The sequence below is a fragment of the Pongo abelii genome, chromosome 5, assembly GCF_028885655.2.
Source record: "Pongo abelii isolate AG06213 chromosome 5, NHGRI_mPonAbe1-v2.0_pri, whole genome shotgun sequence".
In the NCBI taxonomy this organism is placed as follows: domain Eukaryota; kingdom Metazoa; phylum Chordata; class Mammalia; order Primates; family Hominidae; genus Pongo; species Pongo abelii.
In genome coordinates this window covers 30958329-30983185 of record NC_071990.2, presented here as the reverse complement: position 1 = coordinate 30983185, position 24857 = coordinate 30958329, and the positions used below count along the sequence as shown (strand labels likewise).

The following is a 24857-nucleotide window of genomic DNA, read 5'->3' as shown; positions in this document are numbered from 1 at the left end:
CCATCAGATTGTTGTGAGGATCACACAGGTAAGCTACTTAGGGACATATCACAGCCTGTCTTATAGGTCGTCGGCAGGATGGTAGGGATTGCTGTTAGGATGGAAACCTGGTCCCAGCACGTAAGTCCTAGTCCCCTGGGGTTCAGGGTCCTCCTCATCCTGATTTCTGAGGCAGGCACTCCCGACCACCTTCTCAAGATTGTCTTGGCCAGGCACAGTGGCTCATGCCTGTAATCCCAGCACTTTGGGAGGCCAAGGCAGGTGGATCACCTGAGGTCAGGAGTTCAAGACCAGCCTGGCCAACATGGTGAAACACCGTCTCTACTAAAAACACAAAAATTAGCTGGGCATGGTGGCATGTGCCTGTAGTCCCAGCTACTCGGGGGAGCTGAGGCAGAATTGCTTCAACCTGGGAAGCAGAGGTTGTAGTGAGCCGAGACCACGCACTCCAGCCTGGACTACAGAGCAAGACTCTGTCTGAAAAAAAAAAAAAATTGATTTCTCACCAGCTCTCAAAACACAAATTTGCAGCTCAGACTTGAGCAGTGGGGGGTACTGATAGGATTGCTCTCTGTCCTCTGTGGTACCCACCCTGCCCCCCACACCTACACAACCCTCCATTATCTCCATATGAAATTGGAGACTGACTCCTTTGAAGACAGAAGATGACAAGAGTTCAGTATGGAGCGTCACTGAAGATGAGGGGCACATAGAAAATGGCAGAGTGGAAACAAACACTTAAAAAATTGGTCTACCTTCCTTCACAACTGTCCTGGGACAATTAGCCCCCAAGGAGAGGTAGCAGGGGGCTCCAAAGGAGACTAGTATTTTATGACTTGCCCCTAGCCTGCAGTAGTGGGCAGGTGACGCCCATGGGGCAGCTGTGAGGATCCCCAAACAAGTTGGGGGACTGGATATCTGAATGTCCAAGAGGTTGGTAGAGCAGACAGCTAAAAGCACCTCAACCTGGTTCCTAGACCTCAGGGCCTGAGATCACCAGGATGTGATTTCCAGATTATTTTTCTCAAAGAATTGTCTCCCAAGACTCAGAGCAGTGCAGTGAAGAGTGCTTTGGGGTTCTCCAGACCTAGGGGTGGCAGAGACTGCTAACTGGCCCCCTAACAGCCATCCTCCTCCTTTTGGACAGTCATGTAGATTTCAACTCAGCATGTGGCTCATTACGTTTCCCAGCCTCCCTTGCAGCTAGCTGTGGCCATGTGATCATGTTCTGTCCAATAGGATGCAAGTAGAAAGGAGGTGGGCAAACTTCTGGTAGTATCCTTGAAAAGAAAGGAGCTTCCATTTCAGAGGAGGAAAAGCAAAGTTCTTGAAACAGCCTATAAGGTCTTAGATCAGTGCTTTCCAATAGAACTTTCTGTGATGATGGAAATGTTTTATAACCGTGCTGACGAACATAGTAGCCACTGGCCACATGCAACTACCAAAATACTTGAAATATGGCAAGTACGACTGAGAAACTGAATGTGTTATTTAATGCTTTAGGTAGCCAACTGGCTACCATTTTGGACACAAGCCCCAGATTGTCCGCCTTGAGTCTTCCCTACCCCACACCAATTCCCCACCCTCACCTCTGTTTCTCCACCTCCCGCCATCCTCCCCTTCTCCCTCTGCCCCACCACACTGGTCTCCAGGCTACTCTTCGAGCTGTCTGACTGTGCCTCTCTGTTTTCCTCTGGCTCTTCCCTTTGTCTGGAACGCTCTTCCTATACATCCTACAAGCCTTTGCTTAAACCTCACCTTTACAGTGAGTTCTGCCCTGACCCACTATTTAAAAGTACAACCTGCCCCCTGCCACACAAACACATTAGAGTCCCCTTACCTTGTTCTATCCTTTTTCCCTCCCCTGCATTCATGACATTCAAACATAGTATATCATTCACTCATTTGTATGCTATTTCTGACTGTCCTGCTAGAAGTACTACAAGGGCAAAGAATTTTGTTTCATTCACTGATGAATCTAAGTGTCCAGAATAAGGCCCAGCCCACAGCAGGTGCTCAAAAAAAAAAAAAAAAAAAAAAAAAAAAAACCTTGCTGAAACAGAGTAAAAAGAAAAACTGCCCATCCCCTTCTTTCCCTCCTCCCTCTGGGTGGAAATGCAGACACGGTGATGGGAGCTAGTGCAGACCTTGGACATGAAGTTTGACAATGTATCAGAATGGCAGGAAAATAAGATTGAAGGAGGTGTGGGCCCCCATTATTGCAGATCTCTGCACTACTTATGCCCAGCAGAAGAAACATCCACCTCATCTAAGCCACCATTATATTTCAAGTTTAGCTACAGCAGCCAGAAAGAGCCTGCACCTAATTTATTGGGTTAGGTCCCAGTGGAGACTTTTCTCTGAGCATGTGTCTTCATCTCCAAAATGGGGGCTGGGCGCAGTGGCTCACACTTGTAATCCCAACACTTTGGGAGGCCAAGGCAGGTGGATTATTTGAGCTCAGAAGTTCAAGACCACCCTTGCCAACATGGCAAAACCCTATCTCTACAAAACAATTTTAAAAATTAGCAGGGCAGGGCTGGGCATGGTGGCTCATGCCTGTAATCCAAGCATTTTGGGAGGCCGAAGCAGGCAGACCACTTGAGGTCAGGAGTTCAAAACCAGCCTGGCCAACATGGTGAAACCTTGTCTCTACTAAAAATACAAAAAAAAAATTAGCTGGGCGTGGTGACGGACAACTGTAATTCCAGCTACTCAAGAGGCTAAGGCAGGAGAATCACTTGTACCAGAGAGGTAGAGGTTGCAGTGAGCCAAGATCTCACTCCAGCCTAGGCGACAAAGCAAGACTCCGTTTCCAAAAAAAAAAAACAGTAGCAGGGCACAGTGGTGCACACCTGTGGTCCCAGCTACTCAGAAGTCTGAGGCAAGAGGATCACTAGAGCCCTGGAGGTTGAGGCTACACTGAGCCATGATTATGCCACTGCACTCCAGCCTGAGCAACAGAGCGAGACCCTATCTCAAAAATAAAGTAAAAATAAAAATCTCCAAAATGGAGCTAACACCCGCCTCATGAGGTTTTCAGTAGGATTAAATGGCATTGTACATCTAGCACCATAGAGGACCCAGCCCAGGACAGGCTACCCAGAGCTGCTGGACAGAATGTACTCTGGGCGTGGAAGAGCCAGGCCCCTGAATTCCATGGAGATGAGATGGTGTTTGGCGTGGGTAAGGTGGCTGGCTGTGCTGTGAATGTGTAACTCAGAGGCTGGGCACTCAGGTGTCAGAGCACAGAAGGTGGGGGCACGCCATCTGCAGCCCAGCCTGCAGCCCATCAGGTCTGGAGGAAGTCCTACTTCTCTCAGCACCTCTAGGGATACGGCCAAGGAGCGGGGAAGCTTCCATTTAGTGAGAAGTGGAGGAGAAAGAGCCTGCAAAAGCCAGGGCATTGTCAGTTAGTCCAGAAAGTAGGTAGAACTGGGACCACTGTGCCCATACCCTACCCATGACTAGAAAGTTTCTCTTCCTCCAGCAAGGACCCCCCCTACTCTTTTCCCAGACCAAGCTCTCAGGGGACAACTCAGAAGCACAAAAGTCACCATTAGGAGCAAAGAGGACCAAAGAGCCATAAACAGACATGTTTGGGATTTCAAAAGTTTATCTGAATCTCCTCATTCCCAGACTTCCAGGTGGGAGGCAGGCCAGGCAGTAATATGAGCATCTCAAGGACACCACAGTCACTGCGACCAAGCCAGTCTGTGTCCTCATTTACACAATGAAGGCGATGGACCACATAGTCTCTGATGTCCCACTGCACCCTGACAGCTGACAAATCTGTTTGTCCTCAAAGACAGGTCTGAGAGGGAGGAAAACTGATGGGGATGATGAGTTAGAGCTCCGGGCTCCCTGAGGCTGGAGGCTCATCCATCAGCTGCCGGAGGTGAGAGGCTGCGTTGTCCAGTTTTGACAATTCCAGCTGGAGGGAAGAAAGCTGGACGAGGAGAAAAGGAGGTGAGGATCCAGGAATGAGGCCCCTCCTGGTCCACATTCCCTCAGGGGTCAAGCCTTCTGGGGGCCTCCCTCAGCCTTACCCTTTGTTGCCTCTGAGTCCCTGCCTCCCCTTCTGATGGGGTCCTGGCTGTGAGGCCATCAAGCTGCTTCTGCAACTTATACCTTCGGGCGGCTAACAGAGGTAGCTGGATCTGCGGGTCCACTAGGCCCTGGGGAAGAACAGGGAGAAAAGGCTCAGACATCTGCCTGCTGCCAGGCCTCCATCCTCCATTAGAAGGTCCCTTCCTCCACTTTATAGAGCCCAGCCCCTCCCTTCCTCCCAGCATGCTTCCCAAGCCTGCCCTAACCCTCCCCATCCCCTCTGGTCACCTGCAGCTCCATGTAGACCTGAGCCGTGTCACTGAGTGGAGCCTGGGCCCAGCCAGAGGGAGCTGCTGTGCCTGGGGGTAACAGGCCCACAGCCCCACAGTAGCCCAGGGTGCCCAGGGGCTCCAAGAAGGCCTCGAAGAGGCCCTGGTCCCCAGGCTCTGAGCTCTGCAGCAGCACTGGAAAGAAAGAAACTGTCAGGGGCAAGGCCTCAGCTCCTGCCTCCCTTCCTACCCTGCACCTCCTAATGGGGGGTCTGCCCTTCAGGCTCTCCTCTTTTCCCCACCAGCTCCCTTTTCCTACAGGGACCAGAGCCCAGGACCCGCCTTGCCTCACCTCGGGGCCGGGCTTTGGTGAGCTGGTACGTGGCTCGGAGAGCCCTTAGCACCTGCACGACCTCTTGGACCCGGGAGAAGCGCCGCTCCAGCTCTGGCTGGCGCCAGTGCTCCTGGCAATGGGGGGGACCCAGAGTTGGCAAAGGGGCTCCTGGGAGACTCAGTACCAACTCTTCTGGCTCTCTTCTCGACCCATCCACCCCATCTCCTTATGGCAATGAGATCTGTCCTCAGCACCACAGAAAATCCACTATCTCAAGGAACATAACAAAAAGTGAGGCGTCATTTAAGAGGTTTTAGATGATCAGCGTTTGATGTCTGTTTAGTTGCTCTGATTGAAATGGCTGACCAAAAATAAATTAGAATTTAAAATGAATTAGTCAAAACTCAAAACCAAATAAGTATAAATTTAAATAGCTAAATTTTAAAATAATTTTTGGGTGAGCTCATAGCATTTATCCTTCTGAAGTTATTAAAGCTGCACTGAGATTTTGGGGACACCCTATTACTAACTTATCCAACCCTCATCACAACCATAACATATACTATTACTGTTCCTAGTTTAAACATGGGGGAAACTGAGGCTCAATCATACAGCTCGAAAATAGCAGTCTAGCAACAGAGTCCTGCTCTTGAGCACTACGCTAATACTGTCCCTCAAGACCCTAGGGTCATTGCAGCAACCCTGCAGGAACAATCCATCCTCCCCAGGGCTCCACAGTAAAGTATGAACCATTCCTGCAGATGAGCCCCCTGCAGCAAACCCCTTCAGAAGGCGCTCCCCCGCCTTCACCCGCAGGCCCACTCCGAGGTGCTTGGGACTCACCAAGCTGCAGGCTCTGGGGTAGGGGGCAACCGAGATGCTGGGGGCAGGGGGGCAACCAGGTCTGGGGGGCAGCCTCTGCCAGAGCTCTTCAGCCAGGAAGGGCATCAGTGGGGCCAGGAGGCGGAGGCCGAAGTCAGCGCAGGAGAACAGGACCTGAGGGGGCCCCAGGGGGCGGGGCGAGTGCCACAGCACGGGCTTCACAGCCTCCTGGAGAGGAAGTCAATGGTCAGAGGACAGGTCCAGGGCCACAGCCCTCCTCCCTACAGCCACTGCCCTACCCGCCAGTGGGGCAGGCCATGGGTCCTGGGAGAGAGGGACAGGCAGAAGCACTTAGCACTTCTGATATGATCCACAGTCCCAGGACACACTCAGCACAAAGAAGGGAAATCCAGGACAGCAATTCTCTGCAGCACACAGGGACAGGATTTCCAGGAAAACGTGTAGTTTAGGGAAAAAATTATTGAGTTTTTTGCTTATCAATAGGGGACAGAGGTTTTTAAAAGGCTGAGCTAGGGCAGTGGTCCACAGCCAGCAGCAGCAGCAGCACTTGGGACAAGAAATGAATATTCATGACACCACCCACCCCCACCCCCACCTGCTAAAGGAGCCACTCTGGGGTGGTGGGGTTGGGGGGGCGGGCGGGGAGATCCATGGTCAACAAGCCCTCCAGGTGCTTTGGACGTAGGACAGCATGAGAACCCCTGGTCTAAAGACCGCTGCTAGTCCCTCCCAGGCCTCTCTCAGCACACAGCCTGCCCATGGGCCAAACTCAACAACTACAGGGACTGAAAAAATTCTCCTCTGCCTTCTGACACCGACTTGTCAGACATTTCTAGAAGTCTCCCTCCTCCTCCTCTCCCCGGGTGACAGGCAGGCAACAGTGCCTGGGCTGCACTGCCAAAACCAGTCCCAGGAAGAGGGGAACTGAGACTCCCTTGTCTCCTCTCCTCTCCTTTCCTAACTGAGGGGACAATTGGGAACTTATTAACTCCAGAGCTCTCTGCCTTGGAATCGGATTTCCAGAGGAATTAGAAGCAGGCATGGGAATACCAAGCCTCCCCCAGCCTCACTCACCAGGTAGACGTCACAGAGGTTGTGAAGCCAGAAGTGGTGCAGGGCATGAGTGACGAGCGAGAGTTCTCGGGTGAGGAAGCCCCGCTCACACTCCCGGGCAGCCAGGGCAAGGCGGCTCAGGATCCAGGCATCCATCGGGGAGGAGGGAGACAGCTGCAGGCAGAGCGGGCAGGATGGCCTGACTCCCCCTCCCCTGCCTCCTTTCCTTCCAGATGCCACCTTGGCCCTCTGACACCTGACTACCCTACTCCCAAGCACCTCTGCTTTCTCTTACCTCCTCAGCAGGCTGTGGCACAAATTTCTCCCCTAAAGCATTGAGGATAAAGCGCAGAGCATTCCAGATCTTGTTGCAGAAATGTCGGCAGCTCTGGACCTCAGAGACGGACAGGCGCAAGTCGCCCACTAGAAGGGGAGAATCGAGGTGGTCTGCATGTAGGTGGCGGCAGCACCGGAAGTCCTGCCCCTGCCCTGCCCCTGCACAGGTGCCCGCTGCCCTCTGCTCACCCCGACACCCCTTGCCCAGGCTTACCCTGAACTCCATGGGAGCAGAGTGTGAATCTCAGGGCATCTGTCCCACACTCAGGGATCCCATGAGGAAAGTCCTTTTTCTGCAACCAGAGGAAGAAGAAGGGTGGCAGATGCCTTTGTGGCTGCAGGGCCAGGACCCGGGTTGCAGAGGAAGCCAGAGGTGGTGAGCTAGAGCTGGGAAGGGGCAGGCAGCGATGACTCACCTGTGCTGCAGCCACAATGGCCAGCTCTGCGGGGTCCAAATTTCCACTTCTCAGCTTTTCCTGCAGTACCTGGGGATGGAAGGGGGTAATTCACGGCCCAGGTCGAAGGCCCTGCCTCTACAAGGGTCACACCTGCTGGCCTCACTCCTCCCTCAGCCTCCCTTCCTCTCCTGCAAACCCTGCAGACCCTGTCCCTCTAGTGGGTGCTTCGTCCTCACCTGCATCTCCACCCCACTGATGATGTCTCTTGGGTCCAGCACATTCCCCAGGGACTTGCTCATCTTCCGGCCCTGCCTGTCCCGAACCATGGGATGAAGAAGCACCTGGAGGAAGGGAGGGGTCAGCAAAGGGGGGTTTCCTTGGAGGTGCCTTGGGATCTCTGGCCTCCATACTTTTGGGGGTAAGGTAGGAAATCAATCAGGAAAAAGGAATCACGAACGTGGAAAGGACCACATTAGGAGTTAGAAGGGAGGACAAGGTTTGGGGAACACTGGGGTCACAGAAAGCGGCAGGGCACTGAAGGGCTGTTACCTTGCTGAAGGGCAGCTGCCCTGTGAGCTGGGTCCCCAACATGACCATGCGGCCCACCCAGAACAGCAGAAGGTCGCTGCCCGTTTCCAAAAGTGACAGGGGGTAGAAACGAGCAAGGTCTGTGGTCTAGGAGGAAGAGGAGCAGTAAGAGGCCCAGGCCCCGGGCCCCCCTCAAGCCTCTGTGGGGGCCCAGCCATCCCTTCTTTATCGTTTCCCCTTCACTTTCGCCCTCGCAACCCGCCTCACCTCTTGGGGCCAGCCCAGTGCAGAAAAGGGGAACAGAGCAGAAGAAAACCATGTGTCTAGGACATCAGGATCTGGAAAACAGAAAAAGAATGGGGACAGTTGGAACCTTGGCTTCTAGGACCTCAGACCACTGCTGACACCATTCTAGGCCAACCCCCACCCCCAGAGACCAGGGCTGTCCCCTTTGGCTCCATTCCCAACTTTCCTGACCCTACCTTCTGTATCTTGGGATCTGTTCCCCTCAAAGGCCCACATGCCCAGGCCCCCGCTCCCCTGTACATCCCTCCCCAGCTCAGGCACTCACCCCTCTCCAGGGTCAGCTCTGCCCCTGGCCTCCCTGTCAGTTCTGCTGCTACCTCTCTGGCCTCAGCCTCTGACCGCCCAACCACCCAACAGTCCTCTTCTCCCTGCAAAAGTAGGAAGGGGTCGGGGAGAGTGAGGAAGAACAGCTGACAGGTGTAAATGTCACTTGGTTTTCTCGTCCTCTCATGTGGTCTTAGAGTGGCCAGGTTCCTCCAGGGGTGAGATAAAGAAATGCCACTTCAGGGAGCCTTGATCGCGCAGGTTACATGACTATGAGCATGAAGCACATTACCAGGCAGGAGCGGGACTTGGCCCTGTGGAGCTCTGACTCCTGGGCTAGGTGCTCTGCGCCACACTCGGCCCTCCGGGTGCTGCTTCCTACCCACCTGCGCGTGGTCCTCTACAACCAGGTAGGCTGGAATCTGATGGCCCCACCACAGCTGCCGGGAGACACACCAGTCCCTGCCGGGAGGACATCCGTGAAGTCTTAGAATAACCAGTCAGTCCCCCCTCCCCATCTCCACGAGAGCTCCCCTTACCCTACCCTTACCCAATATGGGAAAACCAGTGCTGCCAGTTCTTCTGGTGGAAGGAGGGACTGAGCTCCAGGGCCCCCGACTCCACAGCCTGGAGGGAAAGGGGCCTTTAGACAATGTTGCCCTTCCTGCACGGCCGCACCTCCACAGATAGGACGAGTGCCCTCTGAGGTCATTTTAAAACTCAGAAAGGACCTCCCAAGCCTCTTGCCAAGATTCTGGGCTTGAGTAAGGACATGAGCCAGCCCTTGCTGGGCCGCCCAGCCTCCATCCCACATATCCTTTCAGTTACCACAGCTGGAGAGGTCTTCAGGGCAGGAGGTCTCCTGCTCCCCATTTCTGCATTCCAATTCTCAGGGAGCTCCCCCAACCCCTGGCCCCAGTCCTTCCTACACTGCAGCCTCACCTTGGCAGCTCGGGCCCCCATTTCCTGGCAGCGGACAAACCACTGGCTCTTCAGCAGGTATTCTATCACGTCCCCAGAACGGCTGAAAGGGAGACAGGGTGAGTCCACTGCTCTTCCAGCCCTGTGACTTCTCCCAGGGGCACAAGACCCCATGCCATGCCAGGCCCTTGGTACTGAGGATACAATAGTGAATAAAACTGACACGGAACTCATATTCTAATGGAGGGGTGCAGAGCCCATCCTATTGTCACCCTTAAGCTTCATACATTCCCTTTTGGGGGTAGCCCTTAGTAAAGGAGTTAAAATGAGGTTACCTGCAGATGGGCAGTACCATGGGGTGGTTCTGGAGGCCCCGGAACAGGCCCCGTTCACTCAGCACAGACATTATCTTTTCCCGGGCCACAAACCGGTGAAGTCCCTGGAGAAAAAGCAGCAAGAGTAAATATTGAAGGCCTCTAGAGAAATAAGAAACTAGGAGGAGGAGTAGGGGGACAGAGAGCCCCCAAAGGATGGGGTAACATAGGGTGGTACCACCTGCAGCCAGTCCCCACAGAGGGAGGTCATGGTCCCATCCTCCGCAATGACATTCAGGGGGCTCAAGTCATGTCGGGCCCCCATCTCAGCATCGGCAGGACTGTGAGCCGGAGTCACCTTCACTGCCCCTTGGGGAGCACAGCCATGGTGAGTACTGAACCTGACCTTGGCTTTTGCTTTTCCAGATGTATCATCATCACCCGCACTGCCCCATCACCCATACCACCCCATCACCCATACCGCCCCAGCCCCTGCGACTTTCTCTGTCTGTGCCTCCCTCCCATTCCCCACTCAGACCACCCTATATGAGGATCCCCCACTCCCACCTTCCTCTTCCTCCTGGTTCCCTCCCCTCTCCTCCAAGACCCGCAACTTTCTCTCCCTCCCCTGACTTCCACTCACCTGTGCCCACATGTGGCTGAACAGCATAGTCTGTGATGAGGGGAAGAGGCTGCCCCATCAAGGGGTGACGAAGCTGTCGCCCATGTAGATGCTGAAGGGAAGGGAGAGGGATCAGGGACAGGCACCTGTGAGGGTTGGAAGGGTCTGGGCTGGGGCGTGAGAACCCCAGGAATAAGAAGGTAGAAAGTGGAAGGTAGTGAGCTAGAGCAAGGTCAGCAAACTCTTAAGGGGCCAGAATGTAGATATTTTAGGCTTTTGGGCCTAGAGACAAATTCAATCTCTGCACAATTACTCTATTCTGCCACTGCAGCAGAGCTGGAGAGGGTATATAATAGCAGCCATAGATAATATAAAGGCTGCAAGCGGCTGGGCGCAGTGGCTCACGCCTGTAATCCCAGCACTTTGGGAGGCCGAGGTGGGCAGATCACGAGGTCAGGAGATCGAGACTATCCTGGCTAACAGAGTGATACCCCGTCTCTACTAAATAACATTACTTAAAAATTACATTACTTAAAAAAATTAATTACTAATTTTTGTAAAAATACAAAAAATTAGCCGGGCGTGGTGGCACGTGCCGGGCATGGTGCCACACTCCCAGCTACTCAGGAGGCTGAGGCAGGAGAATTGCTTGAACCCGGAAGGTGGAGGTTGCAGTGAGCCAAGATCGTGCCACTGCCCTCCAGCCTTGGTGACAGAGCAAGACTCCATCTCAAAAAAAAAGGCCGCAAGCTGGATTAGGACCATGGGCCAGTTTGTCAACCCCTGAGCTACAGAAAAAGTGTAAGAACAGGAGGGAGTCGAATCAGAACCACTGAGAGAAGTCTCAGGAAAAGGAAGTAGAAGCAAGAGAGAAAGAGCCACCATTTAAAACCCAAGAGAAGAGAAGGCCATAGGCGGGGCGGGCCAGAGTGCAGAAGCGCACTGGGTATTACTGTGTATCGCGAGTCGTCTGGATGAACGGCCACAGCCACATCTCCAGGCAGCGTCTCTGGCCTCGTGGTTCCTACCACAACCTCTGCATCTGAAGACAAACATACAGCTGGTCATCATCCTCACCCCTCACTGCCAACATAGCTAAAGGCAGTAGAACTGGAAAGGGGAAGGGGCAGGGAGTAGTCAAGGTGGAAGAGGCCCCCAGGAGTGACTAGAAAAAAGTAGGAGCAGTGTTTATAGGAACCCAGGGTTTCCCATAAGCTGATGACCAGAGGTCTGAGAGGGTGTCTGGTGCTAAGGAATTCCCTGATAATTTGTTTGCATGGAAGAAATGGGGGCAGCATTAATTAAAGCAACTATAATAGAATTCTTGCTGGGTGCCCAGAGGACACTGGGGATTCTCAGTGTCCTAATCACAAATGCTGTACATTCTTCAGGGGGAGCACCAGCTCCTCCTACAAGAAGCTTCCTCTGACAATTCCAGCTCATCTGTCTTCCCTTTCTCTGAGCTCTTCAGAACATTCACCGTAAAAACCACACCTTAGAGGCCGGGTGCGGTGGCTCACGCCTGTAATCCCAGCACTTTGGGAGGCCGAGGCAGGCGGATCACGAGGTCAGGAGTTCGAGACCAACCTGACCAACATGGTGAAATCCCATCTCTACCAAAAATACAAAAATTAGCCGGGCCTGGTGGCACGCGCCTGTAATCCCAGCTACTCAGGAGGCTGAGACAGGAGAATCCCTTGAACCTGGGAAGCAGAGGTTGCAGGAGCTGAGATCGTGCCACTGCACTGCAGCCTGGGCGACAGAGTAAGACTCCGTCTCAAAACAAAAAACAAACAAACAAAACAAACCAAAAAAAACCATACCTTAGAACTGATCTCTTTCCTGGGTAGCGCACTCCTGAAGAATCACACCACACTCTCAAAGGGCAGTGACGACATGCGCTTTTTGTACATCCCCCAGAAGACCCTGGGTAAGTGCCCACACTGAGGCGAACACTACCAAGGTTCATGTGAGAGATGGACTGATGGGTTCCTAGCAGCCCAACATGGGCTCCAGAAAACAGGAAAAATGGAGGTAAACGAGTGACCCTGCAGAGTACTATGCTCACCAGGCTCTCCATCCACAGGAAAGGCAACAGAAAATAGGAGGCCAAAAGACACGGGGGTGGGGCAGCCAGGCAGTCGAAGCTGTGTGTGGCCAGGCAGGGGCCGGTTCTCCACCTGGAGGCACCGAGAAAGCTGGGTCAGAGGGCAGCCTTTCTGCAAGGCTCATGCCCAGGCTTCACTCTGCCACTCATCCATCTGCCCAGCCTCCCTGCAATCCATCTAAAAGCCATTTGGAGGATTCGGGAGCTACCTCCCTCTGCCCTCACCCAATGCTTGTGCAGTCACACTTCTAATAAACATTCACTGAGCACTTAAGCCATGGCCAGGTATCTTGCCAAGCACCTATGTGAATTCTCATTTAATTTTTACAACACCCCCACGATGCAAGCATTCCATCATCTCTAATTTACAGACTGAGGAAGCTGAGGCTTAAAGAGACTAAACGGTCTGCCAAAACCCACACAGCTGTCACAGGCAGGCATCAGATTTGAATCCAGGCACCCTGGCTCCAGAGTCTGAGCTCTTAACCATTGACCACTCTGCCTCAGAGCTCTCACAAACCTGCTTCCCTCTCTCTGCCTCACCTCAATGTCCGAGATGGCTGATCTTAAAGCACATGACCAGTTGACAAGCTGACGGTTCCGGTACAGCAACCCCGCCTTGTAGAGCCGCACAAAAGCTTCAGTCACAGCCACTGAGGAGCCCTGAAATGACCTGAGTGTCCACCTCTAACAGCCACTTCTCAGCCCATCATCCTGCTCAGGGACCCAGGCATTGCTGCCTCCCTGCCCCACACAGATCCCTAAACATCGCCCAACACTCATAGGGACCAAGGCACGGAACACTCACAACATCCATGGTAAAACACTCTCGATCCCAGTCCAGGGAGGCACCCAGAGCTCGCAGCTGCTCACAGATCTCTCCACCTTTCCTGTGCCCAGAGAGATCCTTGTCAGCAAACACTTCCCAAGCACTTCCTATGTACCAGGCCCAGCAATGCCCCCAGCAATGCCAGGTGTTGGAGGAAAATCAAGTGAGGATGGCATTGATCTAGCCTCTAGAGGCTAATAGAAATGGACTTACAAACCCAGTATGGGGTTTTCTAAGATATTAAAAGAGGCAAAAGGTTCTATAGGAAGAGAGGAGGGATAGCCATATTGTGGGAAATCCAAGGATGCTTCACAGAGATGGCATGAGATAACAGACCCGGAAGAATGAGGTAATTCCATGGGAATTGAAAGGTGGGAATGAGTGAGTGGAAGAAGGTGAGATTTAGACAAGAGAAATTGGGGTAAGTAAAGAGAAAGAAAAAATATATATATATATAAATACACACACACACACACGAATATTCTACTGCATTTATAATATCCACACACATAAGGCTTGGAAACTCCACCAAACGTTAAGGGGCTCCAGAGCTTCCATCTCTGAGGACGTCAGAGCTGTGTCAGGAAGAGCCAAGGATTACAAGTCAGGAGTGATAGTGGAGGGAGGCAAGAAACCAAATCTGCCATCTGGGCCCCCCGAGCCCTGCCCATCATACTCACGCCTCCTTCCACTGCCACACCTCCCTAAGGAAGGCCTCCCGGCTCAGCTCATGTCTCCTCACTCCCCGTTCCTTCCACAGTTGTTTCTCCACCACAGCCTGCAGTTGGATTCAGGGCAAATGAACAGAGTCAGGTTGCTTTGGGGGAAGAAATTGCTTTCACCCAAGAAAAGGAACACGTAACAAAAGACATACTTGTGTAGCAATTCCTGCGTGATCTGAACCAGGGACCCACAGCACTTGATCCCCACGCATCCGGTGCCTGCAACAAAAATGCCCTCCTGTGAGCCCCTGGGCTTAAATGTTTATCCTCACTCATTCCTGCCCTTCCTATTTCCCTTCCAAGAACTCAAGCAGCCCCCACTCCCCTCTCACCAGCGCACGAGGGCATCCTGTATGGCCACCGTGAGTGCGTGGCCAATGTGCAGGGAGCCAGTGACATTGGGAGGTGGGATACACATGGAAAAGGTCTCCCCTGTAGCTTGGGGTAGCCGGGCCTAGAGGAAGAAGAAAAGTTAAAGGGGCAAGAGAGAATTGGATTGGGGAAAGAGCACCCTCTACTGTCTCCAGAACAGAAAGAACTTCAGGGAAGAACTGTCCTGCAAATAACAGGAGAGTGGAGAGGAGGGAATTGGCCAGGGGGAACCTGCCAAGAGAAATCTTTGGAGACACCAGAGCCAGAAAGAAGACAAGGTCTACAATATGAGCTCAACTCTGAGGTTCCAGTCGTATTCAAGGGCCACTTTGTCCTGGAGACCATTTAGGACCCCTCCCTGCCAGATACTAACCTGATACTCTGGTTTGAAAAAGCCCTCTCGTACCCACCACGGGTACCAGGCAGCCTCAACATATCGGGGACTGTATGCAGGAGGCAGGGGCCCAGAGACATCTGTGAAGGCAGAGGAGAGCTCCACTAACCACTGAACTTGTTTCCAGGCTGCATTTCGGCAGGCCAAATGGGCAACACATATGTGAAAGAAAAGGCCTTCTTACTTATTCTACTTACCTTTCTTTTCACCGGGTTTCGTAGGGATTTCATACAATACTACCTCCTTAGGCCTCCAGGCCTTAATGGATTCTGCAGGTGACTGAGAAGAGAAAGCAGAAGAGGCTGGGATCCAGTATACCCCAGACTGCATTTCAGCCCGTCTCCTCCAGCCCCTCCCAAGTCTCAGAAACCCAAGGACAAGCTGTCTGACCCCTAACCTTGCTCTCCCCTGCTATCTCAGCCTCCAGAGTCGCCTGCTTCTCTCGCAGGCGCTTCTGTTTGGCTTCACGGTTCCTCCGGGAGATGGGAGATCCATGGGGCTCCGACTGTGTAGAAACGGAATGAAACCTGGGGAGGCCCCGTGAGTGCCTCAGCCCCCAAAATGGTGGTCGAAAAGAGGCGAGAGGCAAATGAGGCATCAGGAGTGTTTGGAAAAGGGCCGAGATCTGTTCTGGATCGAGAGAGTGCACATTAGGATATGGGGGTGGAGGAGGGTCACTCCCCTTGTTCCATCTTTCCCGTCTCTAATTAGCACAGGTCTGTTATTCCAAGTCTCTATTCCCTCCCACACAACCTTTCCTCCTTGAGAGCTAGAGTGCATGGTATCGACGGACAGCGCCATGGAGCCACGGAGACCAGGGCTCTTCCGGAACAGGGCCGGAGTGTCTGGATTTGGCGGTGACCACTGACACATGAGAGATAGGGCTCAGAAAGTCAGGGAGATGATGGGCATCAGCGCGCCCAGGAGCCAGCAAGGAGTCCCGCCAGGGCCGCCACGATCTCCACCTGCCCAGGGGCCTCCTGCAGTGCCCACAGCCCGGCGCGGCCAGGCCTTCCCGCCCATCCCAAGGCCTGGGCCCAGGGCCCGCAGCGTCTCCCACTTCCCGGAGGCCGCCCCGGCGCGCGCTCACCGGGAGGCCCCGCCGCTATCCCAGGGCGCCCCGCTGCGGCAGGGACTGGGGGCTCCACCAAACCCGACCCTGGAACGTGGCCCCGGAGCTGGGCGGCGCATGGGGGCGGGGCCCTGGCCGGCGCATGCGCAGCAGCTGGCTTCGGTCCCACCCTCTCCCTCCCGGTCCAATGGCTGTCGGCGAGAGGAGCGAGTCCGCGGCGAAGGCAAACTCCACGGGGAGGTGCCCGGGACCGCACTGCTACCTATCACAACTTTATTAGACAAGAAAAGCCCTGACGCGTAAATAAAAAACACCTGAGTTCTGATGCCCCGCCCCGCCCGGTCCCGCCCGCCGAGGTCCGGGTCCAAGTCCCGCGCTCTCAGGAGCTGTGTTTCTGCCGCTTCCAAAAGCGTTTGACGTCGCTGTGCCCGGCCGGGGTCACCACCATGAGCCGCTTGGCCGAGTTCTCGAACACGAGCACGCCCAGCTCCCGCGCGTGGGCTAGCAGCAGCTCAAAGTCCACTTGCGACAGGAACTGGTTATACAGGACACCTGGGGTCGGCAGGACGGGAGGGGCGCGGGGAGAAGAGGAGAAAGTGAAGCTCGGAGCTCCTGCTGGGAATCCCCCCAGCTCCTTCGTGGCGGCCCTGAACGCGGTCTGGGCTTGTCCCCACCGCAATTTTAGAAACTAATTCTCTCTGCTTGTCTGCTCAGGGGTTCATCTTAACACCAGTGTGATCCGGCCATATTCAGAAAGGCCTAATACAAATTACTGTGAATTATTCCCTCTCCTAGCCAAATCCAAAGTGCATTGATTTGGGACGATTTGTTTACTACCGACTCACCCCAAAACAAAAAAAACTGTCTTGCCAGCTTTTCTCTGCTAGTCCATGAAGTGAAAAATAAAATGCATGAAAAGCTTTTACACTTTATCAAGACTTAATTGTCTGCCCTTTCTCTGGCCAATGACCAAGACTTGGCCACCAGCAGCTACTCACCCTCAGTGAACCGGAGTCTGTCCCTTTCCAGCTCCCAGAGCCGGATCTGGTCGGTGATGGTGGGGGGCAGCACAGGTGTCTGCAAGGAGCAAGGGTTGACTGTAGGAACTCAGAATACTGCCCCAGACAACCCGGCCCTCTGCTCCTTCCCCAGATTTGGATGCCCCTTTTTCTTTTCCATCATCTCATCACCAGCCGCCAGCCTCTGACATCTTGGAGCCTATCTGTACCTGTTTGAGCATCACTGGGTGGGCTCTTGTCCTTAAGAAATGGATTATCTAGGAAAACAGACAAGAATGGCATGAGGGCTCCAGCAAGAAGGCAGGAAAGCCATCTGAGCTGTCACCTAATGTCACTGGAACATCAGCTTATTCTAAAAACTAGTAACTCTGTCATCAACTCCACCCATCCCAGTTCAGCTGTTATCCCACGTTGCTGCTCCAAGCAACATGGGATATTCCTTTTCTGGCACATTCACCCTTTCCAGTAATGTTTTGTTTTTCTTTCTTTAAAATAGCAGCAGCTACTTTTTTTTTTTTTAGCACTTATTGCATGGCAGGTGCTGAGCTCAATGCTTTGCCCCTATTCTTCCAGTGAATTATCCCGGCAACCCTAAGGTAAGAACTGTCATTTACTAGGTGAGGAAACTGAGGCTCACAGAGGCAAAACAACTATGTCTAGTTTACGCAGTTAGGATGTGGCAGTGCCAAGGCACAAATCCAGAGCTATACTTCCTCCCTCCATGTTTTTTTCCCCTCAAGGGTCTACCTATTCTCACACCCAAAGCCTTCATTTCTCTTCAAACACACACAACTCACCACCACCTATTATAACAGACTCAGAGCTAGCCTTCCGTAATGTGACCCCCTGTCCCCCACAGCCCAAGTACAGCCTGTCTTCCTGCTCCACCTCTCCCAAGTGGGAATACCTGCTGGGCTGTGATGCCACTGGCGATTGCCTGCTGCACACTCTCCCGGGTCACCTGCGCCACCACCATGTTGGGGAACCGATAGAGCATCTCAGAGAAGAGGGCAATGAGGGCAATCTGCAGCTCCGACTCTGAGCCAGGGATAGAAAGAGGATGAGGAGGCCACCCCCACACCCAGACTCCCTCAAGCCCTTCTTTCAAGTGTCATGAGAAATGTCAGAGAGCTCTGTAGACTGCCAGGTAAACACGAACATAAACTGGCATTCCCTCACCCCCAACCTTCTCTTCCAGGGGCCCTCTGTCCCGCCTCACCCGTGTAGGCATACAGTCGGTAATTGGTTTCCACGACAATGAAACCTGGCTGATGCACAGTGCCCCCAGCTCCAGAGACACCTGATGAGAGATTGATGGCCAGGCGTGTGGGGTAGTAACGCCGAGATTTCCTCTGAAAAGAAAAGAAAGGCAGATGCCTTGTCTCAGAAGTCACTGCCTTACATTTTCCTGCCTGAAATATTAGATCCCTCCCAAGATGCAGAACCCCAACTTCTCTCCCCCGAGAGACCCAAGTATTCAGTTCTGGCAACTGCTTCCTGCTACTGCCCCAAGACCCCACTCCTTTTTAAAGGCGAAGGCAACACGCCACCCTGTTTCTTCCCTGGAAGCCACTTATCTAGGCGCTCATACCTTCCTCTGGAAAACAAGCCCAAACTCACGCAGATGTTGCAGGAAGTTCAACAGAGAATCACTCATACCTTCCACAGAGTAATCCTGAGGAACAGAGGTTTCCAGCTGGGGTCCAAAACACAACCCACCCGCCTCCAACCCCGTACATTCATTCTGTCTTTCTCCATCTCTGTTTGTTCTGTGTTCATTCTTATCTTCTCACTCTACTCTACTGCCCCACAACTTGCTTTCCCCTTCCCATCTCTATACCTTTCAGCCCCCTGCTTACCTTGCCCAGAGTAGAGAAGCTGAGCTGGAAGAGGAAGGAGAGAATCTCTACTAGGTCCATGCCCCGGCTCTAGGGAGAAAGAGGCAGAGACAAAGGAGGAGGGATGGGAGGGAGACAATGGGAAGAAAGGGACAGAGAAGAGAAAATCAGGGAACAGTCCGTAGGCAGGAGTCTCTCAGTGAGACCTGAGAGGAGCAGAGCATGCTGGCAAGTGGCCCCAGCCTCCTCACCTGGGCTGTCTGCAAATACTGCAACATAAAGTACCAGAGCTGAGCCGGGGTGTCCAGCAACAGGAACTGGAAGCCAGCGGAAGTAATGCAGGGTGGCTCTCCAGGTTCAGTACTAGAGACAAAGACCGGGACAATGATGGTGATATGCAGAGAAAGACTACTATCCCCACTTGTCCACTCACGTTTTTTCTTGGTATCTCTGGTTATATTCTACTCAGCTTGCCTTTTCCAGCTAATGTCCTCTGATCTTGACTAGCCCCAGATACCATTTCTTAGGGACCCAAGGAGATGGCACAGCAGAGAGCTGCTGTACCTCCAGCTTCCTCACCTTTTCATGAGCCCAGCCTGGCTGAGGAGCTGAGCCAAGTCCTGGCTGACAGCTGCACTGGGGGAGCCCACCATGAAGTGCAAGACCACCTGAAGAACAGAAGAAAACAGGGAGACCATGCCCCAAGGGCCATGGGAAGTAGAAGCACAAGCAGAGACACACACAGTCCCAAGTGCTTACCTCCCATCGCTCTTCGGCATACTTGTCAAGGGAGGGAACATCCCGGGCATGCTTGTCTGGTCCCAGCTGACTTGTGTCATCAGACCAGGCCTTCCCCCTATGGCCAGGATGGGCCAAGAGTAAGGAACCCTGGCCAGGTGCGGTGGCTCACACATGTAATCCCTGTACTTTGGGAGGCCGAGATGGGTGGATCACTTGAGGTCAGGAGTTCAAGACCAGCCTGGCCAACATGGTGAAACCCCATCTCTACAAAAAATACAAATTAGCCTGGCGTCTTGGTGGGTGCCTGTAATCCCAGCTACTCGGGAGGCTGAGGCAGGAGAATCACTTGAACCCAGGAGGTAGAGGCTGCAGTGAGTCAAGATCGCACCACTGCACTCTGGCCTTGGTGACAGAGTGAGACTCTGTCTCAAAAACAAACACAACAGAACAACAAAAAAAGAGCAAGGAACCCTGTCTGTGTTCCTTGCCGCCCTTCTGCCATCTTTCCACCCTTATCCTCAGGGGCCATGAGTGGGGGACATTTACTACACCACACACTACATCTGGTCCAACTTACTCCTAAAGGAGTTCCCAACGTGGAGACCACAAGGTTCCGGGGAGGCCCCCAGGAACTCCCCCTCCCAAAGTTTAATTAGTGGTTTAATAAGCAGCAGTTCCCCTGCCCTAGCTTAGGAAGAGACAGAAGTGACATACCCACCCAGAAGGGCAATGCGGAGGTTCTGGCGGAAAATGGGGTTGAGGATGAGGCCCTGGAGCCCGCCTGGGAGCAGCTGGGTGTGCCAGATCCGGAGGCCGCTCAGCAGCCCTGTACTTTCCTCCTGAGCCCTGGAACAGAAGCAGAGAGGTGAGTAGGGTATTTGGAGAACAAAAAGGAGGCCCATAAAAGCCACCATCTCTGCGTGTTCTGAACTTGCTGATCCTTGGAACACTGTTCCACAGAGTGAAATTAGTATCTTCTTAAGACAAATTCTTTACTGCATTACCTATCACAGCCTCATTACAGATATCACACATAACTCTTTAAGAGGGAAGATACATTTGCAGAGTTTCCCAAATGTATTTATTTTTAAGTTTTGTAATATACCTATTAACACTTCCTGGAAGTGCTCCAAGGAACAGCAGTTTGGGAAATGTAGCTGTTGAGAAATTTGTATCTGGCTGAGACTTACTTGCTGAATTCCTTCTTTACCCACAGGGCTACAGCAGCTTGTGGCAAAGGCTGCTCCAGAAAGAGCATCCGCATCACCCAGTTCTTAGCTAAGGATGGGAGCTCCCTGTACAGGGACAGAGGTCAAAGGTTAATATCAGAAGCTGCATTGTATCTGCATCTGTGCCCTCAATTACCTCTCAAACATCTCATCTCACTCCACCACAACTTTACCAGTCCTGCTGTTTTGGCCCCCACACTTTAGAGCAATTTCCAACCCTCGCCCCCAGTCCCCACCCCCACTCCAGGCTGCTACACTTTTACCTATGATATTTTATTCCAGTCTGCAGACTCCATTACATTTCCCTGCCATGAAGGGGCTCCTCACCTGAAGACAGCCAGACAAGTGGCAGGGTGCCCATACAATCGGTCCAATACCCCAGGGCTCAGGCCCCCTAAGAATTCCTGCAGATTCCTGCATTGTAGGTGTACTCGGTTCAGTCCCCTTGAAGGGGTGCTCTCCATCACCTGAGGAATGCAAACGTCAGAAGTGCAACCTCACCATCCATGCCAGTGTCACCCCTGACCTTTCTAACTGATTCCAGATCCATCAGTCCCCACAATAACCACACCTTTTCTGTGGTCTCCTTTCCCATGTCACTCATCTCCTCTGGTTTCTCCCAAACCTGACCAATCTCCCTCCCTTTCTTGCCTCCTCGCCCTGTTTCTGCCCTTCAACTCCAGTCTTCCCTCAATTACCAAGTGACAGAATTGTTAACTGTCCAGTGTTTGCAAGATCATTTTGTATTTCAATGACTTGTCTCATCTTTGGCTAAACAGGGACAAAGAAAATTGAGCCCACACCTCTCTCTTCCATCCCATCCTGGTCAGACCAGTCTATAAGCTCCAAATCTGCCCCTCCTTCCTATCTTCTATCTCTTAGCCCACTTCTGCTAAGTACGGCGGTAACCTCTCCCCTCCATGCTTCCCAAATCTAAAGCCACCTTTTTCCCCTTCCCAAGTCTACTTCACGTCATTCACCCTGACCCACGCCTTCCGATCTCCTAGCTTCTCCCTGCCTTCCTCTCACTCCTCGCCTCTCACTCACCTCTCTCATACCTCTGCCACTCCCGCCCTCCTAGGTCTCCTCACCACTCTGTCGATCCTCCTCGCGCACCCCGAGTCTCGGGCCGTCGCTTAATCGGAGCCAAAGTCTCGCATTGGCTCCTGGAGATTGAGGGAAAGATGGTGAAAAAATGCGAGGAAAAGATGGGGAAAGCGAAGAAAGATTTCACAGGCAAGAGCCCAGAATGGAGAATTCAGAAGAGAAGGGAGGTAAGGGGAGGAGTGGAAAAGTGAAGAGGATGAGAATAGATGCTGCACTCTCCCGGCGCGGGGGATGCTGGGAATTGGAGTCTTATCTTTGCTCTCCTTAGAGCCGGCTGAAGCGCGTCTGACTACAAATCCCGAAAGGCACCGTGGGGAAGCCGAAAGGAGAGGAGCTGGCTTTTAATTGAGAGAGCGGCAGACACCAGAAGACGGACCGGTTGGTTCCGCGAAGGCAGAACCAACTCCGCCCACGCTGCTAACGGCGCGTGTAACCGGCTGGAGCGGGAGGCGGGTCTGGGAAAGTAGAAGTGCCTGGAGGGCTTCCTTGCGGAGGCGCGTTATGGCGACTTGGTGGTGAGCCGAGTGAGCACAATTACTCCCCGTAAAACTGGGATAATACACACTCCGGGCCGGCGCGGTGACTCACGCCTGTAATCCCGGCATTTTGGGAGGCCGAGGCGGGCTAATCACCCGAGGTCAGGAGTTCGAGATCAGCCTGGCCAACATGGTGAAACCCCGTCTTTACTAAAAATACAAAAATTAGCTGGGCGTGGTGGTGGGCACCTGTAATCCCAGCTACTCGGGAGGCTGAGGCAGGTGAATCGCTTGAACCCTGGAGGCGGAGGTTGCAGTGAGCCAGGACCATGCCATTGCACGCCAGCCTGGGCGACAAGAGCGAAACTCCGTCTCAAAAAAAAAAAAAAAAAAAAAAAGGAAAGAAAAGAAAGCATACACACTCCGGACGGTTTCCACGAGTTAACGATTAACACGATCCATTGCACCTTACTTGGCCCTAAGTACTGAATAAATCTTAATTTCTGCCTCCACCACTCCTCAAACCGCCTACTTAGAAGACCCAGATAAATACAGTTTTTAAGACACCAACTATTTGCTCTGATTTGATTTATGAACCTACTACAAAGGCGGAGGTCTTCACCCAAACCCAGAACTACACGTTTCCCCAAATTCCTATAAGCAAATTTTGTTATTCCCACCTTGTAGACTGGAAGACTGGAGCCCGGCGAGATTAAGAAATTTGCCTGCAGCCTGGCGAGGTGGCTCAGAGCTGTGACCCCAGCTACTTGGGAGGCTGAGGCAGGAGGATCGCTTGAGACTAGGAGTTTGAGGCTATAGTGAGCTATGATCGTGCCAGCCTGGGTGACAGAGTGAGACCCCCATCTCTCTCTCTCTTTTTTTTTTTTTGAAACGGAGTCTCTCACTCTGTCACCCAGGCTGGAGTGCAGTGGCATGATCTCAGCTCACAGCAACCTCAGCCTCCCGGGTTCAAGCGATTCTCTTACCTCACCCTCCCAAGTAGCTGGGACTACAGGTGTATGCCACCACGCCTGGCTAATTCTGGTATTTTTAGTAGAGACAGGGTTTCAACATGTTGGCCAGGCTGGTCTCAGGGTTTCACCATGTTGGCCAGGCTAGTCTCAAACTCCTGACCTCAGGTGACCCACCTGCCTTAGCTTCCCAAAGTGTTGGGATTACAGGCGTGAGCCACTGAGCCCAACCTGAGATGCCCATCTCTAAAAAAAAAAAAAAAAAATTAAAAAAAAATTCCTGCAATCAGACAGAAAGTGCCCAAGCTGGGATTTGAAGCACATTTGCAAGCGACCAGGGATCAAAATGGTAATGACTATGTAAGACTTTGCTAGACTTTGTAGCCCACCCATGTTTTCTGTTGTCCCTGTTGTTTTAGCAATTAATGTTTTAAAATCTTCAAAGAACAGCTAAAAATTGACAAAGCTTTTTTATGGCAAATTTTAGGTAAGTTTGAAAGACAATTTACAATCTAGGAAGAAATGGTTGATGAAATAAAATACAAAAAGCTGTTACAAAGCAATAAGAAAAAGAAACATAATAGAAAGATTGGGACAGACCACTGCTTACTAGTTAGCCCTGCTCAGCAAGGAGCAGCTTTAAAAAAAAAAAAAAAAAGAAGAAAGAAAAGAAAGAGGCCTGGCAGGGTGGCTCAGGCCTGTAATCCCAACATTTTGGGAGACCAAAGAAGGTAGATCATTTTAGCTCAGGAGTTCCAGACCAGCCTGGGCATCATACAGAAACTCCACCTCTACAAAAACAAAACAAAAATTAGCTAGGTGTAGTGGTGTGCTCCTGCAGTCCCAGTTACTTGACAGGCTGAGGTAGAAGGATCACTTGGGCCCAGGAGATTGAGGCTGCAGTGAGCAATGATAGCACCACTGCACTCCAGCCTGAGCAACAGTGTGAGACCCTGTCCCAACAGGAGAGGGGAAGAGAGGAGAGGACAGAGGAGAACTGGGGAGGGGAGAGGAAGGGAGGGGTAGGGAGGGGGAAAGAAGGAAAGAGAAAGAAAGATTGGCCAAAGCAAAAAGAAAGTTAAACAGAGTATCAGAAATGTTTTAAAAAATCAAAAAATTGGCTGGGCATGGTGGCTCACACCTGTAATCCCAACACTTTGGGAGGCCGAGGCGGATGGATCACCTGAGATCAGGAGTTCGAGACCAGCCTGGCTAACATGGTGAAACCCGTCTCTACTAAAAATACAAAAATTAGCTGGGCGTGGTGGCAGGCACCTGTAATCCCACGTACTCGGGAGGCTGAGGCAGGAGAATCGCTTGAACCTGGGAGGCGGAGTTTGCAGTGAGCTGAGATCGCGCCATTGCACTCCAGCCTGGGGGACAAGAGCGAGACTTCGTCTCAAAAAACAAAAAATAATTCAAAAAATTAGCCAGGACTAGTGCTGTGGTCTCAGCTACTGAGGAGGCTGAGGCAGGAGGATTGTTTGGACCCAGGAGGTCAAGGCTGCACTGAGCTGTGATCATGCCACTGCACTCCAGCCTGAGCTATAGAGTGAGACCCTGTCTCAAAAAAAAGAAAAAGAAAAAGAAATTAGCTGGGTATGCCCACACCTGTAGTCCTAGCTACTCAGGAGGCTGAGGGAGGAAGATCGCTTGAGTCCAGCAGTTCAAGGCTGTAGTGAGCTACAGTTACACTGCACTCCAGCCTGGCCGCAGAATTAGACTCTCTCTTAAAAATAAAT

The 24857-nt window shown here is 52.5% G+C and overlaps 2 protein-coding genes across 8 annotated transcripts; both read right to left on the bottom strand.

Annotated features, from left to right (window-relative positions):
* Positions 1–3598: 3598 nt before the first annotated feature.
* VARS2 (valyl-tRNA synthetase 2, mitochondrial) lies at positions 3599–15906 on the bottom strand. 5 transcript variants are annotated; one of them, XM_002816646.6, is made up of 30 exons: positions 15753–15906; positions 15060–15292; positions 14860–14941; positions 14642–14742; positions 14229–14350; positions 14049–14115; positions 13855–13952; positions 13154–13235; positions 12889–13008; positions 12307–12418; positions 11192–11280; positions 10260–10350; positions 9858–9985; positions 9638–9741; positions 9324–9405; positions 8932–9008; positions 8768–8843; positions 8383–8485; positions 8079–8149; positions 7833–7958; positions 7520–7624; positions 7302–7370; positions 7100–7178; positions 6845–6972; positions 6571–6723; positions 5497–5703; positions 4672–4783; positions 4339–4514; positions 4050–4178; positions 3599–3949 (listed from the first exon to the last, which is right to left on the bottom strand). In XM_002816646.6, the coding sequence occupies exons 2-30, from the start codon at positions 15258–15260 to the stop codon at positions 3848–3850; spliced, it is 3192 nt and encodes a 1063-aa protein (XP_002816692.4). In that variant the 5' UTR covers positions 15261–15292; positions 15753–15906; the 3' UTR covers positions 3599–3847. The 5 variants fall into 5 exon arrangements, with proteins under 5 accessions (XP_002816692.4, XP_063581498.1, XP_054414627.2 ...); XM_063725428.1 differs by having other exon boundaries at positions 15060–15287; positions 15416–15891; XM_054558652.2 differs by having other exon boundaries at positions 15060–15287; positions 15753–15891.
* Positions 15907–15992: 86 nt separating this feature from the next.
* Positions 15993–21873, bottom strand: GTF2H4 (general transcription factor IIH subunit 4). 3 transcript variants are annotated; one of them, XM_063725429.1, is made up of 14 exons: positions 21609–21873; positions 20889–21028; positions 20523–20627; positions 20047–20178; positions 19351–19447; positions 19171–19259; positions 18843–18954; positions 18613–18681; positions 18345–18428; positions 17973–18105; positions 17661–17791; positions 16963–17010; positions 16733–16811; positions 15993–16286 (listed from the first exon to the last, which is right to left on the bottom strand). In XM_063725429.1, exons 1-14 carry the CDS (start codon positions 21615–21617, stop codon positions 16114–16116), a joined length of 1401 nt encoding a protein of 466 aa, XP_063581499.1. In that variant the 5' UTR covers positions 21618–21873; the 3' UTR covers positions 15993–16113. The 3 variants fall into 3 exon arrangements, with proteins under 3 accessions (XP_063581499.1, XP_009239897.1, XP_002816695.1); XM_009241622.4 differs by having other exon boundaries at positions 21620–21873; XM_002816649.5 differs by having other exon boundaries at positions 21653–21872.
* Between the last annotated feature and the right edge of the window lie 2984 nt (positions 21874–24857).

Coding starts and splice junctions, on each gene's coding strand:
- VARS2 (XM_063725428.1), bottom strand. CDS start 15,535: ATGTGTCAGTGGTCACCGCCAAATCCAGACACTCCGGCCCTGTTCCGG. Junction 14,942..15,059: donor AGATAGCAGGGGAGAGCAAG/GTTAGGGGTCAG, acceptor TTCTCTTCTCAG/TCACCTGCAGAATCCATTAA. Junction 7,179..7,301: donor CCATTGTGGCTGCAGCACAG/GTGAGTCATCGC, acceptor CTCTGGTTGCAG/AAAAAGGACTTTCCTCATGG.
- GTF2H4 (XM_063725429.1), bottom strand. Junction 20,179..20,522: donor GTAAAGAAGGAATTCAGCAA/GTAAGTCTCAGC, acceptor CTTCTGTTCCAG/GGCTCAGGAGGAAAGTACAG. Junction 18,429..18,612: donor GCTTCTCTACTCTGGGCAAG/GTAAGCAGGGGG, acceptor TCTGTTCCTCAG/GATTACTCTGTGGAAGGTAT.